Source organism: Mesoplodon bidens (assembly GCF_964165515.1).
Source record: "Mesoplodon bidens genome assembly, chromosome: 16".
Lineage (NCBI taxonomy): Eukaryota > Metazoa > Chordata > Mammalia > Artiodactyla > Ziphiidae > Mesoplodon > Mesoplodon bidens.
In genome coordinates this window covers 8,591,096-8,609,430 of record NC_138173.1, presented here as the reverse complement: position 1 = coordinate 8,609,430, position 18,335 = coordinate 8,591,096, and the positions used below count along the sequence as shown (strand labels likewise).

At 40.9% G+C, this 18,335-nt stretch overlaps 1 protein-coding gene across 4 annotated transcripts in view; it reads right to left on the bottom strand.

Moving 5' to 3' along the window:
• Positions 1-18,335, bottom strand: part of CHD7 (chromodomain helicase DNA binding protein 7) — a 179,588-nt gene that overhangs the window by 33,322 nt on the left and 127,931 nt on the right. For all 4 annotated transcript variants that reach the window (XM_081258041.1, XM_081258043.1, XM_081258044.1 and 1 more), the window contains exons 8-15: positions 15,301-15,415; positions 11,764-11,847; positions 10,182-10,319; positions 9,977-10,098; positions 9,385-9,628; positions 7,998-8,174; positions 3,730-3,873; positions 2,261-2,516 (exon numbers count right to left, since the gene is read on the bottom strand). In XM_081258041.1, coding sequence (XP_081114167.1) covers positions 2,261-2,516; positions 3,730-3,873; positions 7,998-8,174; positions 9,385-9,628; positions 9,977-10,098; positions 10,182-10,319; positions 11,764-11,847; positions 15,301-15,415 — 1,280 coding nt within the window. The remainder of the gene's footprint in view (positions 1-2,260; positions 2,517-3,729; positions 3,874-7,997; positions 8,175-9,384; positions 9,629-9,976; positions 10,099-10,181; positions 10,320-11,763; positions 11,848-15,300; positions 15,416-18,335) is intronic.

Here is an 18,335-nt window from a genome sequence, read left to right as displayed (position 1 = left end):
CCAACCCAAACATCAGTTTAACTTTCAAAATTGCAAGCCTCCTGTAACTGCTCGATCAGTGAGCGTGGAGCCGGCGTTGGGTCAGTACTGTCCTTCCTTCTCCAGGATGTGGATGAGAACAGACAGTGCTGGCCCTGGGGCAACCTCTGAAACACAACCTTTACATAGGTCACCTGGGCAGCTGTAACACCCGGTGCGTCCATGTGTGTATTATTTTTTTTTTTACTATAATTTCCCAACGTGAAGGCATGTAAGGATGCCTGCTTAACAAACACCTTGTAACTTGCTGTCAGGACAGAAAAGCTGACCTCGAGCTGTGACCAATCAGAACAACAGCCACGGATCCACACCTGGGAAGTCCTCAGAACCTCTGCCAACAGCGAATGACCCTGGAGAGCCGTCAGCCGGGGAGGAGACCTCCGGGCGGTGGTCTGGGGTGGGCTCCCCCCTCCACAATGCTCAAGGCACGTGATTAGCATGTAAGCTGACAAGGTAAACTGATGGGACTAGGGCGGATTTCTACCAAGCACTGCGGAGACGCTCCTTTCCCACACTTCCTGCTGCAGCATTTCAGCTTTTGTTAGTGCCTTCTTTTTCCCCTTGGAAGCTACCGTGCCTCATTTTTTTTTTTTATAGACATTAAATGAAAAAGTGTGTGTGTGTGTGTGTGTGTGTGTCTCTCACGTGTGTGTGTCCATGCACCAGAGTTTTACTCATACCATCAACCACCTTCAGCACCAACTCCATCTCCCCAGCTCAGGACCAGGGTGGTGACACTCGCCACAGTGGCCTCACAGGCTCTCAAACACATGGCGATTAGCAGGCTGGCAGCATTAAACAGGCAATGATCACACATGATACTCTCTTTAAAGACCAAGCTACAAGCGCAAAGTTTGAACAAGACATCCACTGATGTCACACCACAGCCACGACCTCGTGTGCTATGTCGAGACAGTTCCAGGTGGGGACTACTCTGTCGTTTAGTAACTGCAACTTCTGGATGTGAGGTGGTCGGTACGTGTGTAGTTACGCAAGGGGGAGAGATGAGGAACTCTTTAATTTAGCTGCACTTGAACCTCATGGAGTGTGATAATGACAAACCTGGCTTTGTTCCTTCTCCCCTGGAAAGGAACCTAACTGAATTGCTGGCCAATTATAGTTGCACACAAGCACCCTGATTTAGCGGGCCATCACTTTTCTTTAACCCACATTAACTCCGGCCTGGACTATAGCAGTCGCCTCCTAGCGGGGGCTTTCTGCTTGTTATGTCTTTCCCTACTCCCGTGCATTTTATACGATGTTGCCAGATCAATCATCCTGAATCACGTTGCTAATCATTTCCAAGCTTCACCAAAATCCCACGAGCTAGCGTCTGGGCTTCCCACAAGGTCCCACTGTGTCTAAGGTTCACCATCCTGCTGTTTCTTACGCGTCCTTTATACTTTGGGCAGGTTCCCCCTTTGTTCTCTTGCCTCCTTCTCTATGTTCGTGTGATTACATCAGCCTAAATGCCCTTTCTTCTTCTAACCCTGATGGGCAAAATCCATGTCTCGATGCCATCGCTTTCTAACAGCTTTCATAATCTCAATCCCTCACAAACTGAAGGTTCTCGTATTCCCCAGAGTATCTAACGCATCATAGGCATGAAAGCTTTATTCCTCTAATGATTTTTGGAAGGGTATGATACAGGTCTGTACTCGTATCGGTTCATAACACCACCAATTTAGTTAAGAAAACAGGAAGACCACAAAGCATCCGTCAGCATCAGGAACCAACTATTATCAACACTTGAGGTAACCTCTCACTCTTAGAGAATGGATGCTGGAGGCCTCCAGACTGCAAGAACTTTTCTCCCATCCAAGTCTTGAGACAGCGGACAGCTGCCTCTCACCCCAAAGGTGCTCCTTAACTTCTCTGACCTAAACACACACACATACAGAGCAAGGAAACCTCAACCAGGGGCTCATTTCTCTTTACCTGTTACCATGTCTGATGACTTCTAGCCACCAAGCACCCAACACCTCCCTTCAAGGGGTGAGATGCAGACACAGGAGAGGTGAGCAGAGGTCCTGCTTCAGGGGTCGGTGGGGACAACAGTCCTGCACCCTCGGCTACAGAGAAGGAGGCTTTGTGAAGAACAGGAAGATGCTGAAACCCACACTGGGATGATTATGAACCATAAAATCATCAGTCTGGAGGGAGAAAAGGATTTCCGGGGTTTTGACAATTACTGAAACAAGGTGCCAGGCGGGCAGCTTACCGTTAATAAGGTAGGGATGATTGCAGCACTTCCGTAATTCCATCATAGTGTTTAAGAGGTTGGGTACGTTAGCTTGACCACCACCTTTGGAAAGAAACGTAAAATTCTTCTCAAGGATGGCTCGGTAATATTTCTTCTGAATGTTTGTTAGCTCGACTTCGATGATCGTTTCTTCCTTGGGGGCCAAGTTCTTTTCCACGTCCTCTTTGAGACGTCTCAACATCATTGGCTTTAGGATAGCCTGGAGTTTTTGCACCTAAAAAAGGACCTCAAGTAAATACCAGTATCATGACTTGCTTGCATGGTAAAACATATACTAACATGAAAAACCACGATTCTCTTATTTATTTACCATTCATTTTCATTTGTCAAAGCCCAGGAAGGGTATGAAGGCACCGATCTTACACTACAGATGTCATAACAGAAGTGCATAAAGGTTGCGTGGCCAATTTCCGATGGGCTACTTCGCTTGCCCAGGAGTCCTGAACAGCCAGGAGGCTTGAACGGTACAACACAGCAGAAAAGAACCCCCTTTATTCTGTTAGTTTTCCCTTCTGTCTGTCTTAAGCCTTTGTGATGACGAGGAAGGAACAGACAATGTCATGGGAGTGCCACACTTCAATTCTCTTCCTTTCTAGAAAGAGCTGATAGAAAGTGTGAGGACGCCAAGGAGCTATCCGGTCCCTGCACCAATGAGCACGCAGGGACATCCCTCTCTGTTCTCTTTTCTGTTGACTGGCAATAGGAAACAGCACACCTGACAGCTCTTATTTTAAGAAAAGCAAAACAAAACAAAACAGACTCCACTTTGAACTAAGCTAAGAGGTTTTAGACAGTAAGTTAGGGGAGGGGGCACATGAAGACCAAGATTTCAAGAGTATCTCCACGTTCATCTCAAATACAGCCTAATAACCAACACCAACGTAATTCTCACGATGTATGAAATAACCGACCACTTTTCATATGCAATACCCTATTTATTTCTCACAGAAATCCTGCAGGGTAGTTAGGACCCATGTTTCTGAATGAAAATACGTAGACTCAAGAAAAGTAAGCAATGTGACCAAGTAAGAAATAAGACTAGAACCTCAGAACTCCAGGAGGGAAATGGCTTGACAAATTTCAGCAGCTTCTGACACTACGCCCGAAGCATACATGGCAAAACCACCAAACTCAATAGCACAGTGGCTGAAAAGTACATGAACAGGTATGGAACCTCTCTATGAATCTCGACAGCCCTTCCGGAGGGCAAAGGGACAAACAAACCAATCAGAACACCACCTTAACGAAGACTCAGGATGTCCAAGGAAAGTGGGTGTAAAGCTCACCACCGGTCTACTGAGGTTGGTTGGGGGCAGCGGGGAATGGATATAATTTACATTTTTAAATGGTTAAATCTGAATGCTCTGCCCTTGCGGGAGTTAATCTTCAATTACGTGACTGAAATACAAAGGAGACTAGGTAAGTACCTGTTCTTCGGTTTTCAGATCACCAAATTCTTGCATAAAGGTGGTTTCCGAAGGGAATCGACCTGGTTCCAAGAAGTGAAGCAAGCTGAAGAGCTCTTCCACGGTGTTCTGGAGCGGGGTCCCTGTCAGCAGCACTTTGTGTTCCTACAGGGGTGCGAGGAGGGCAACTGAGCAAATCATAACAAAGCGCGTCTCTTAACCCCAAAGCCTCTCCCGATACAGGCATGTTCCGACTTCCACTCATGAACGCTGAACTTCAGCACCCGCCCTGCATAAAGTACAGGAATTAGATCCGAAGGCGGAGGTGCGAGGAACGTGGTCTCCGCTTCAGAGAGACTCCCGGACCCCGTAAACGTGTCTTGCCATTTTGTTTTTTCCTGGGATTTTTAGGTCCCAGGAAACATTTTGGTGCTGTGGCTTCGCAGGTCCCCTACATCTTGAGGCTTCTCTCCCCACCGAAGTTTAAGGTTTTTCCTCAAATCTCTAGGCTCAGACAAAGCTCGCACGCTTCTTTCTGCTCTCCACACCGACAGGGCTCTCCCCTCCCCGTCTACTTCCTGCATGACTCACTTCAGAGACAAAAGGAGGTCTTCCACAGGCAACAGCACATGAAAAACTATTTTTTTCTGCAAACATTTCAAACTAGCAAAGAGGTCAGCTTGGTTTTAAATACCACAATCACTTTTTTTTTTTAAAACAGATGCTATTTCTGACTTTGTCTCCTTGAACCAAAGTACGTATTTCTTTAAAGCAATTCTTCCTGTTTACGAGCTCTTTCTCCAGCTTTCCTTATGCATTTGTACCCCTGGCCTCCTACTTCCATGTGTCCGACATGGTGACCAGTCTTAACCACGGTGAATTTATTAATCTGAAGGGCCTTATTATTTTCTACTTTGGCCATCTGGTACACAGTCCAGTTACTAAAGCTATTTCAAAAAGTGGCTACACCTTCTAGGAGGCTCAAAAGCAATATTCTGACTCAACTGGAAGTCCGATAAGGCTTGGTTGCCGAGCGGAGGGTATGTGCTCAGTAAACACTGGATGGTGACACACCTAAGGGCATATGCTCTTTTCCTCAGTACCTACCGTGTCTTATCTGTCAATGGAGTACTTTGAAAGCGAGGTGAAGCAGTTCAATTTGCTTTTATTCTTCCTTTGCTCCCTTTTGAATAAGAGGTCTCTGATTCAGGAAGATACACAGACCATCATCATCTTCCAACTCATTAAATTCATAAAGGGTAAGAAGCTTGCAAATCCATTCAGGATTTTCTAATGTATAACCATACTGGTGAGCAACCTGGGCCACGGTCCCTGACATATTCAAGTCCAAAATTACTTTATCCAAGAATTGTTTAAAATACTGCCATAGATTCAGGAAAAGAGTTATTGCTGTGGCAGAGCTGTGCTGGTACTAAAGATTGTCTCCTAGTTTTTTTATATCCTTTGTGACCAAGTGAAATGCTGAGCCGCTATCCAAATATCAGTACTTCAGAAAAAGCCTTTTAAGTTATTAATTTCAAAATTAACTTATTTGGGGGGGAAAAAAAGAACTTTTTATGCTGCTTCCCCTCAAGGGCTGTTTAAAACCAGTTTCACTAAATGATTACACATATGACCCTTCGGTAAGGCTGCATGGCTAGCAAAACAAAACCAGGTTTCCCTTTGAAAGTAACTATTATGTAACATACAATTAATATACAGGTGTCACAAAATGTCAGGTAAGAGACGGGCTTTCAAGCTTATCATCTCCAAGCTCAACTATGTCAGCAGCTAGGCTTTTGGCTTGAAAACGTTACCATTCTTTTTAGCTCTGATGGGGTGGCGTCCATTTGATTTCATTTCAGCAGAGTCTTTAATTTGTGTGAGGCCTCCTGACAATGAAAGATGAGATAACAGAATCCATGAAGAACTACTGCTACCTGCAGAGAGTCCCCTCCTTGTCAAGAAGGGACCAGGAGATGGCCCTGCTTCCAGGGCTCCCGTGGAGGACAGTGGGGACCGTAAATGTCCCTCATCCCAGCATCTTCACAGGAATTTCCCTTGTGATGCAAGAGTTGAAAACATTCACTGGTCCTCCCTTTCTCAGAACGCACTTAAAGATAACCCGAATCACTTCCATCATAACTGCGTCTAGTGCAGGTAACAGCAGTTCCCTGTGACCTGCTCCATAGCTAGATATAGTTATTATTTGCTATTTTCACCGTGACTTATTCTAGAAAAGATGAACAAGAAGTGGCCAGTGTATAAGCTCTCATGATGGATGTTTTAAGTAAGGACTTAAAGACCAGGCAATGAGCTGTTCAGAACTGGACAAATATAACTATATTCTAACGCTGAACAATAATAATGTGTTCCATCTAGAAAACAACTTGTGGAAGTAAAGATTCTTGATCATCAGAGAAAGAATTATTTTGTTCATTTGTTAATCAGAGCTTCCCATGGTGAGACATGCAGGAGTTACAGGTATGCCAAGTCCTGGGGGCAGCTGGCACGGCTGTGACAGTCAGGACCCCAGGGCCGGTCACCTGCAGTAGTGGCCAGCCTTCTCAGCTTACCCCAGTATGACATACAAGTATCATTTTCTCTACGTGCCGTTATGTGAAAATGGTTAGGGAGCACTGCGATGTGTAACAGAAAAATTATCTGGGTGGCAAACTCTAATCCATCAATGAAGTATTCCTATAAACCACAGAAAATCCTTTGAAATCTCCCAGTGACAATTAGGTTGTTTGATGTTGACAGTTAAACGGACTGTGCTCACCAATGAAGGGCTGTTTTGCCGTAAGAATCTACTACCTGGGAGCACAGACGCTAATAACAGAAAACAATGGAAATGAACTCAGATGACTATCTAAGCCTTCAGGAAATGGTGCCATAACTGTGTCTTATATGGACCACTGTGAAGATGGGTCCCTACTCAGAAGACGTAGTGAGATATTTCATGAGAATTAATGCTCACCTAAACATTAATAGGTTTACTTCAATGTAAGACTAAAATATCACCTAGAGAGACCAAAGAGTTTCTCTTTTCCACATGCTTATTCATGTCTTCAAGACTGTTCACCATTTACAAGTGTTCTAATTTGTTCTCTGGACTGAACACCAAAGAATACAAAACTGCTCTGAGAAAGGTCTTAAGGATGGGAAATCCCATCCTAAATAGGATAATTCAGTCAGACCTTTTCCTTTAAACAAAACTAGATTTTTGTTTGTTGTTAATTAAAAGAATAGCTGGTTAATCCAATCCCCTTAAGTTAGGAATAAAAGAAGCTGCTTCAAAGAACCAGCTGCAACAGAAAGCTTTTAAGTGTTCTTTCCCGTGGTACCAGTCTTCCGTTAGAAATGTACAAGCTGTGAACATATAGCATATTCCTTCCCATCTCAAACTCTCGATTAACAAGAGATCAAATTAATCTATAGAAGTCAACACTAAAGGGATTTGTAAAATCTTTCTGTATTTTTGAAAAGCTCATCAAAGCATCCAAGACATGTTAAATAACAATATCTTTGCTTCTTAAATGTACATTAAAAATAAAAACAAGTGATCAAAACCCATCTTGTAAACTACAGAGTGAAAAGAAACCTGAGGATGACTGAGTCATGTAGTAATTTCTGCTAGAAAATCATACAGCAGTGTGGAAAGGAAAATCAGTCAAATTCTACCACTTCTACAGTATGTTTTCCTATGATACTCCTACTGAAAAAAAATCTAATCAGGAAGCCCTGACTATCCCTTAGGAAGCTGGAAGAGTATGGGATAGACATATCTAAAATTCCAGATCAAACTCAAGGTCTTGCAATGCCCCCAACTTCTGAGTGTCTGCATGAACTGAACCAATTCCAGATATCCATTCAACTTACTGAGAACTTGCACCTACAAGTCCTCCTGGCCCCTGGACACCAAAACCTACGAGCCCTGGAATATAACTGGATGATCATCACGGAGCTAACATTTGGCCCAACAGCTTATGAAATGGCAGTATTTACAAACAAAGGGAAAAGCAAATACTGGAAACTCATTTCAGTGAAAAATACCATGACCATCCTCTGCTGTGATACAACTGTGCAAAGAAACCAACCAACAGCGTGAGAATCAGGAAGACAGCAGCAACTTTTAAGTCACTGAAAGCGCAGGAGCACACATCACAGTGTTTGACTGGTTTTGCAAACCCCCTTCAAAGGTTATCAGTCAGATTCAGAGCAACAGGAGTACCGAGTCAGTGACAATTCTATTCGGGGTCAAGGGAATCGCCAACATGACCACTGACCAAGTCCATCAGCTTGAGTCCCTCCAACAGCTTGCAGTTCCGATTCTTCAGCCTGTGGGCTTCATCAATGACCACGCAGCGCCAGGGAATATTCCGCAGCTCAGGACAATCGGTCAGAATCATCTCAAACGTAGTGATGATGGCGTGAAACTTATAGGACCCCTTTATCACTCGACCCTACAAGAACAACTTTGGATTATTACTTAGCATTAAAGATTACATTAATAACTTTAAGGATGAATAAATAGCATAAAATATATGTGTTGATCCCCTTGGGGACATCTTTATTCTAGGTAACACTTATACTTTGTTTTCAAGGTGTTTTGGAGGTTTTCGGCTCTTATGGTACAACAGAGTTTTAAAACCTTACCTTTTTCAAGGGAGTCTGAAAATTGTTAGTAAAATTTCCAACCCAATTTCCTTACAGATCACATGCAGTGAAGAGTCACTAAGTGTGGCCATTCTAGTTACATCCTACAGACTCCAAAAGGTGAAAGGCCAAAGAGATTATGTACTGAGACAACTTTTTAAAACCGCTTTTACTTTTTAAAACTTCTTATTTATTTATCTAAACTTTTGTAACTTGCTTTTTACTTTTAACGTGCTAACACGAAAAGAACATTCAACTCAGGACAGAACTTATAACAATTTCCCAAATCTAAAGATCAACACCAAAATAGATTTTAGTTTTTTTCTCCTTTAAGTATTTAATTGTAGGTCAGATTTTACACTCAAGGTAAACAAACATAGAAAACAAAACTCTGTCCTATTTCCAGCTATAGGACTTCCATTTTCCGCCTACTGCTTAAAACTATTTTCGCGTATACTATTTATTCTTCTTTCTTTGTCATTTATAATGCTTCACTGTCAATATCATAGGATAATTGCAGACAGGTAACTAAAATTAGTTAAAAATCATAGCAGTTGCTCCTAACAGCCAAAGTATAAATTCTCCCCTTTGGGTATATTTCATTCAATGTACCAGTTAATACTACATATCTAGTATTTTTCACTTCTAGCAACAATAAATAACACAATATTCTTTCCATTCACATTTAAAAACTCCATTTTTTGTTTCGCTTTCTTCTAGGGCTTGCCAAATAAACCAAATGAGCATAGCAACACATTAAATGATTTTTAGCAGTCATCCAAGGTAAAACGAAATTTCATTCATTCTAACAATTAGAATGACCAAGGCTATAAAAATAAAGAGCTGCAATCAAAAGATGGGGAATTCTAAGACAAACACAAATTGGGTAAGAAATCTAAAGCAAAATTCTCTATCTGCAAAATCTAGACCTCCCCTGCCAAAGGTCTGAGCCCATTTTAACATCCAACGCCTTAAAATGTCTATAAGCGTAAGGACCGCCCGCCTGTGATGCTTTACCTGGGGATCTTTGAAGTACATTTCATACAACTGAATGGTCCGACGACTAGCTTGACTCCCATGATACACAACCACGTTCAACTCTGTCCAGGTCCGGAATTCCCTTTCCCAGTTGGGGATTGTGGACAATGGGGCAATTACTAAAAAAGGGCCATGGATTCCTTTCAAATATATCTCATAGAGAAATGTAATGGACTGGATAGTTTTTCCCAAACCCATTTCATCTGCTAAAATGCAGTTTCGCCTTTGGGAGGGAAATAAAACAAGGAAACTTTAGTAAGTATACGTACAAGACAGTGCTTTCATACTCATAAATGCCTTACATGTTCCCTTAGATACAAAAAAATACAGTTTCAAACAAAATGCTCTAAGACATAAAAATTATTTCTACACACTTCTAGCAATCTCTATAATTCATGTGTTAAGTAAACAAATATCAAGCATACTTCCAGGGTTTGCTTTTCTCTTCTAAAATAATTCCTATTAGCGAGTTAAAATGTTAAGCTATATCTGATCAATACTTTAGATAACGACAAAAAAGCTACTATAGGCTTTTTTTTTTTTAAGTGAAAAAAACCCACGATTTACGTACATGTTGTACCAATTGAAAAGCAGCCAGTTCACTCCCTCCAACTGGTATTCCCTGAGTTTGTTATTGTTTTTATACTCCCTGGAACTCTCCGATTTCTTCCAGTCATCAGCAGGAGGTCGCTCCTGTTTCGAAAGACAGTAAAAGTCCCATTAGTGGTTTCTCGGAGACCACACACATTAAAGCCACCGCCGCTCACCCTCCTTACCACGCGCTCTGTTTCCGGCTCCCGGGACAGCAGCTTCTCAAACTCTTCGATCTTGGCTTGGTCGATGTCCTGCCGCAGCTCCCACGTGCTGTCTTCGTAAGGCAGTGAACACCACTTCACCAGGTAGTGAGTCACAGGCTGGGCCGGGTTTAAACACAGCACAGTTGGGTTCACGCTCTACCGCGCTTACCGACAGACACGTCCCCAGACACAGTGAGACGGAGCTGGGAGAAGTTTTAGAGCTACGACCACTGAACGAGGAGTCCTTAGTTACAGAGTCTCAAGTCTAAACTGGAAATAATATGACTGAATATTATTCAGAACAAACTGATTTTTATCTAAGCCACTGGGAAGTCATGTTCAAAAGCCAAAAAAGTATACAGACATAGCTAGCAAATAACAAAGCTGAATTTCAGCCTGATTCTTAGCTGTGCAAATCGTCGGGCGTCTGATTCAGACTTATATGGTAAAGCCATCTTGGTGTGTTTACATATTTGCCTAACTGGCTACTTTCTTAGAGAATGAGAAACAGACTTCAATTTATTAGGATTTCTGCCTTCTTCTTCAAGAGATACTATTTGCATGCTATCACTTTAAAATAATGTGTTTGAGCTCTAGAAAGACTGCAGAGCAAAATATTTTGGATAACACAGATCAAAACGACTTCCTTTGTCTTTCTTCTCGAAAATATTTTGGTTTGTTGACCTTCATCTCAGGACCAAGGTACACTGACCTGGTTGTGATGTTACAAACATTTGCTGTACTAGGTAAATACACGATGGGAAAAAAAAATTTTTTTTAAGTACAACTTAGCAAAACTAGAAAGGTAAACATCATGTCACAGACACGATCTTTGAAACATCATGGACCTCGTGATACAGAGTTTGGAGTAAAATGGGAGTTCACTGCAGACTCACTAGACAAGCAAGACCCAAACCTTTATAAAGTTTAATTTACAAGAAGAAGCTAGGAATGACATACCTCATGGTGGGTGGGCATATACTTACTAAGACACAAAGCTCAGAAGTCACTAGACTTGTCTTTACTCTCATGCCCTATCAACTGTCCTTAACAACCTCGTAGGGTTCTGCAAAGCAACCTGGGCGTGCCTAGACTGGGATCTCATAAAGAGAAAGATTTTATAGTATCCTCTGTGCACCACATTAAATGAGATCCATCAGCTTCACTAAGGACGTCCAATGTTAAATGTCTCTGAACTGCATTCTGCTACAAGAGCACTCTTAATTTATAAGGGAAATTCATGCTACGTAATAGATTTATACCAAAATATACTGAATCCTTTACTGATCATATCTGGAACCGTGGAAAAAATCTATTTGCTTCACACTGAAAACTGATTTCTTTTAAAAAGCTCTCAGACTAAACAAAAAACACATTTACAGTGATTATTAAGTCCTAAAACTAATAGTAAGTCAATAAATTTCAGTTAAGTTTAGAGCAAGTGTGTCATACATAACCCAAGGCCCTGACCAGAACCAGATCTAGGAGCCACAATCATTCTCCATAAGCACACGTAAGCTCTCTGCGTCACTGGCTCCTAATACAAATGATCTTCTGTTACCTCTCCCCGGTCATCTGTGCTACGTGCAAAGTCCATTATCCGGTCAACCTCCACGTAATCTGGATTAAAAAGCTCATCTTCAATCTACACCAAAGGAAAAAAAGTTAAAATGTTTATTTAACTCCTCAGAGTAGACACTATTTCACTTTTCATCAGGCAATAATATGCTGGGTCACAGGAATACAAAATTTATATTTGGCAAGTTCTATTATATTAATTGAAATGCTACAATTTAGCAAAATCACTCCCCATGAGGAAATCAGACTTCTCAGACTTTGTTAACTGGGTCTTTTAATTACTGTGTGAAACCTTTTTACTGTGAGAAAATGTTTAAGAATATTTTAAATGAAGTGTGAAATTATAATTCACTAATGAGCAATCCAAAAGGCTTATGGCACGCAATGCATTTAACATTCTTGAAACCACAGCTTGCAATGAAGACTCAGAGCCACGCACAGTAAGTGCTGTTGGAGTCTCATAACTATTGGAGTTGTCTGATGCCTCATAGCATCATTTGCAGAATGTTATTCAAAAGCTAAAAACGCTGAGACCAGTGAATTCCATATTTTAGTGTGAACAGAGCTTATGATGTTTGGTCGTCTTTGCCAATCAGTATTAGTACCTCATTTGAGCACAGTCTTGGCGTTCATCTAAGTGTTCTAATGATTTATTTGTACTGAACATAGAGCATTTGGCGAAAACTCTTAAGGATAAAGAAATGAGGCTTAAAAAATTGGGTTCTTGGGCTTCCCTGGTGGCGCGGTGGTTGGGAGTCCGCCTGCCAATTCAGGGGACACGGGTTCGTGCCCCGATCCGGGAAGATCCCACATGCCGCGGAGCGGCTGGGCCCGTGAGCCATGGCCGCTGAGCCTGCGCGTCCGGAGGCTGTGCTCCGCAACGGGAGAGACCACAGCAGTGAGAGGCCCACGTACCGCAAAAAAAAAAAAAAAAAAAAAGGGTTCTTTAGCCAATATATTAACAATCTTTACAAAACTAAAGTAAAGCTGCATGCCTGCAAAGTTATCTCATGTAAAAGAACAGAATGAGGCTCAAAAGGAAGTTACAGACTAAGCCATACTTTAAAGAAGTCAGAGTCAGACAAGTTAGAAAAGACACATTATTATGTGTTTCTAGAGATTAATTTATCAGTAATATAACTTCATTCAAATGCTTTGCAAAGACATATTATAAGCCACTTAGATACTGGTTGTATCCCCTGAGTTGCAGGTTGAAGGGCCGTTTGGTCACAGTTGGCTTGAGGATAACAAACATTCCCTGGGCCCCTGTGCCCACTTATAGCACCCAGTCTGGATGCTTTGAACTGTGAATTATAAAACAAAAGCCAGAAATACCAGAATGTGTTTCAACTGCCTCAGGCCTTTACACAGAGTTCATGACTAAAGCAAAAAAACCTTTGAAATGTTCCGTTAATTTAAAATGTTAATATATTAAATGCATTGGCTTTGTCAAAGCTTCTAGACTTAGGTACACAATATCTATGTATTATTCATATAAAGCATAAACACTAGAACTTTCCATAAACTAGGCTCTTCTGATAAAAGCTCTCTCTAAGACAACTTGTTCTTAAACAGAATCTTTCATTACTGAAATAAAATCCTTAACGTTATTCCTAAACGTTTATCCTTCAAGCGAGCAATCTATGCCACCATGCGTGTGACATAATTTCCAGTTTTGATAATCTTTTTGAGTAGAGATTTTAGTTGCAGTGACTTAAAAGGAAGGCTAAGGTGAAACGGAGAATGCCAAAGTGGTCATAACTAAAAATCCCAAAGAAGCAGAACCATGGGGTACCTGAAGCCAGGACCATCTACGGGACATGACAAACAGTGTGTGTGGTGAGTGGGGGGTGGGGGTGGGAGGGTGCGTGTGTGTATATAAGAAAGAAAGAGGGGAAGAGAATTGGGATCCTTCTCTGTTCACCTTCAGGTCACCTTTTCAGACTCAAGTTTATGCTACTTCCATTCAGGACAAAACTTGAGATCTCTAGCTGCCAAGTTACCAGCAAGATAATGTATTTCAGCCTTGGTACAGGTGATTCCCAGAGACAGACTCAAAAAGGTAGACTACACACCTCGGGCCGGGCCCACGTCCCTGAAGTGCATCTGACTCCAAGAAGCACAAATAAATTTAATGAGCAGAACCATGATTTAAGGACCAGGGCGGGGGTAACCACTGTCCCCTTTCCTTTTCCTAACACAGATGCACAGAAACATCAGTAGAACATACAGTGTCTCTTTCTAGGAGGAAGCTAAGGATTTCAACTTGCCCAACATCACAAACATTTAACTTCAGTTTTATTAAGGGGCATGAAAAACAGAACTTCCTAGTATTTTCTCAGCACCTGTCCTTTCAAAGGAAGAATCACCTACATATTCTCCAGGACATGAGGAGTGAGTCCCATCCAAGCACCTGCACCCCTTGGTGCTGACCGCTGCAGGCAAGGAGGCTGGTGCTCGGTGACATGGACACATCTGTCTAGTGGAATCCCCTCCACCTCATCTGCCCCATCCAGTGCAGATTTTACAATATGCCTTTGGGGGCGTGGAAATCAGATTCCAGGAGAACGCGGACCTGTCACCTGAGGGCATAAGGATCGACTCTATGACATAAAAGTACGGAACTTTCTTCCATCCCCCATTCCCCCGTCTCCAACAAGGGGTCGGGGTGTGTGGAGTTGGTCGTGAAGCAGGTATTATTTTCCATCAGATTTCACACTTCTGTACAGTTTGCATTCTGTTAATTCCCTTATGGAGAGGAAAACTCGTAAGTCAGCCAATTTAGTCTTTCAGTGTGAAGGTTTCTCTTTTATCTGCTTCAGGCTGTAAGTGAAAGCAAATTGGTGACCACAAGCCCAGGGACCCCAGGAAGCACTCTGTGAGGACATTTTGTCAATGTAATTAACTACACTGGAGGGGAACCTGGCACTGTGTAAAACAGGCAGGACTTCTTCCCTGCCCTAGGTATGGGTACCTTCTCATCATAATTGATAACCTAGGCTAAAGGGGGGCAGGCAAAGGTATTAGAATATCATATCAACTCCTGTACCACAGCGCGTAATCTGTGAAAGGGAGTTCAGTGAAAACTCTCTGTAATTAGGCACTGACTTGAACAGAAGAAATTGGTCACACACCTCCCCCAACACAAAGAAACTTTTATATCCTAGAACTTATACTTAATACTCACTGTAGCGTTTTTATCCTGCTAAAATCTTAATAGGACTTTTGTCTACTTACTTTTTTCACTGTCTACTAGCTGTATTTTCATTACAAGATTTAATCAGACCATCATATTTCCACATAATATCATAAGGACCAGTATCTTCTAGAACTAAGCAACAGGAAGAATGAGAAATTTCCTGTTTACAAATTATTTTAGCAATAACCAGTTACCGATATGCAAGTAACAGCACCAAATGAGGCAAACTAGTTTTTCTTAACAATATACTGACCTAAAATTCAAAATTCAGAACATTTTAAAAATGTAAATACTTTAGAAAATTAACTAGGTGTTCCATACCTCTGAAAGGAATTTGTTCTGGCCCTGCTTTGCCTTAAATCGTTTAATCTTTTGCTGAATTCTCTTATCTTTTTCCAGATCTTCTACAGATGCCCATTGACAATGAAGATAAGAGCTAAAAGAACAAAATAATATACTGAAACAGGTAGAAAGTAATTAACCTTTTATTATACATGTTCATTATCATTCCCCCCCCAAAATGAACTAAACAGATAATTAACATAATAACCTGTTTAACTACTCACAGAGGTTGCCAAGCCACATTCAATACAACTACTAATGTTTGAGAATAAGAAAAGAAAATCGATAATAATGCCTAAAATTTGCCTTCTGCTCTGGGCCTGCAGTTCTCTTACCCACCTCCCATTCAAAAAAAAAAAAAAGAAAGAAAAGGAAACGACCTAGTAACAAGCTGTTTTTCATAAGTGAATGGATTACACTTCAATACGAAACAATTAGCACTACAGGGTGGCCTTAATTATGAATTCGTTTTGAGCCTTTTATCATTAACTGATGAGAAATAGAAGGTTTTTGTCAAGGTAAAAGAATTCAAATTTAAAAGAGCGAAGGTAAACCTAACTCCCTCCTTCTATAACTGCTGGGCAGCAAAGGGCCACCACCAGCTCTGGAACTCCCTTGTCCCCAACCAGCTCCTGGTCAGTTCCCGTCTCCCAGCTCTGAGAGGACTGATGCCCCTTGGGGTCCCTTGTGAATCTTTCACTCCCTACTGTCTACCCTCTCCTTGCACTGGTTAGTCTCCTCCCGTTCAGACCTGCCACAGGCCTGTGCTGAGCATCTGCTGTGTCTTCTCTAACCTGAACTTGAATACTCCCCACCCTTCCTTGTCCATCCCCAAGACTCACTGGTACACAGTTACTGTTTTATGGTACCTCTGACATTCTTTCGTTTGGTATTTCAATATTCTTCTGTACTATCATCCTCTCTCTGCCACCCCCCACCCCCCTCCATGGCCTCGACTGTCTGTTGCTTCTCTTTCTGGTGATGACATCAAAAAGAAATGAGGTGCTTTCACAATCAAGGTACCACTACTGTTAGAAATTATGCAGCCACTGTAAAATCTCTCAAAAAATAATTAATGATATGGAAAAGGCATCTGACATTAAATACCACATCATTTGCATTTATGTAACGTCTAGTATGCATTTTCATAGGTAGGATTGATTTAGTTCTTCTACAATTGACCAAGGGAGATAAGGACTTTAAACACATATGCCTTGTACAGATATGAATTGATAGAAACCCTGCGCACAGAGGGAGAGAGAGAGAAAACAGACTAGACGAAAATGCATCAAAATGTTAGTAATGATCATTGTGGGTGGTAAGATTGCAAGTATTCTACTTTCAACTTGTAATTTCCAAATTTTCAATAAATAATTTGCAATACTGCTATAACCAAAACCAAATATTATAAAAATCACCTAGTCTAGTCTCCTAATTATTGGACGGAAAAAGGCATGTGTGCAGTCAGCACCCTTGTCTTGGCTGAGGTGAACATGCCATAAAGCACTGCCAGGGTGACCACAAGGGAGACACAGGCACTTGAGCAGCTGGGTCCAGCCCTGCTCTCCCTCTTGTAAACTGGGCTGAGACTTTCTGGCAGTGACTCTGCTTTAACTAAATGGAGAAAAAACACAGGCTTTTGCTCTAGGATCAGAAACAAGGCAAGGGTGCCCATAGCTCCACTACTATTCAATATCATATTCCAAGCATTAGCCAATGCTATTACATGAGAGAAAACAACAAGAGGAGTGATAAATGGAAAATAAGAAGTCAAACTATCTTTATTTGCAGATGCCATGACTGCATAACTGGAAAACCCTAGAGAATCAATTAGGAAACTAATTCAAATAATAAAATAAAATAATTCCGTTATGCAGCAGGATATAAAATTAACAGACAGAAGTCAAATGTCTCCATTCACACAAATAATAGCCAGTTAGAGGAAATAGCATTAGGGAAGACCTCTTTTACGGTATCAACAAAGATAAAATACTTAGTAATATATTTAATAAGAAGTGTGTGAAACTTGCATAAGGAAGTACTTAAAACCCTCCTAAAACATTCGAAAATCAAGTTGAACCAACTGGAAAGACATCCTTGTTTTTAGATAGCATGACTCAACATCATAATTCATAAATTTGTAATTAACACAATGTAAATAAAAATATAAACAACCATTTTAATGGAGTTAGACAAGTGAATGCTAGATTTATATATAAAAATAAACATGCAAAACATCGAGGAAAACACTAAAAAGGAAACATCTTAGGAGAAACTAGATAAATCAGATATTAAAATACACTAGAAATCCTCTATAAGTAAAACAGTGTGTTACTGGCTCGTGAAGAGATAGAGCAAAGGATTAGAATAAATAACAGATGTGGATACAATAAATATGTATCTTTAGTTCATGATAAAGATTGCATCTCAAATCACCGGGGCAAAGACGGGCTTTTTAATAATGGTGCTGGAAGAACAATATTTGGAAAACAGTAAAAAAACTAGAGTCATGTTTTACCCATATCCAAGAGTAAACACCAAGTGGATTAAGCACCTAAACAGAGAAAATGAAACCATTCAAGTACTAGAGGGAAACATGGCAAATTCCTCTTTAACCAGGGGGTAGGAAAAGGCTTTCTAACTATGATTCAAAAGTCAGATCCTATAAAAGGAAAGATTAATAAATCTAAATATACAAAACACTTTTTAAAACTTACAGTGCTGTAACCAACAATAAATAAAGCCAAATGACAACAGAAACTGGGAAAAGACAGCTGCAACATATAACACAGATTAAGGACTAATATCCCATATATATAAAGAACTGTTAAAAACTGAGGGAAGCACAATAGAAAAAGGGCAAGAGATAGGAACACATAATTGACAGAACAAGATACAAAACTGGTCGTTAAATTTATGAAAAGATGTTCTAAATCACTCACAATAAAAGAAAATGCTAATTAAAACCACACTGAAATACGATTTCCCACAAAAAGTAAAAATAACAAAACAAC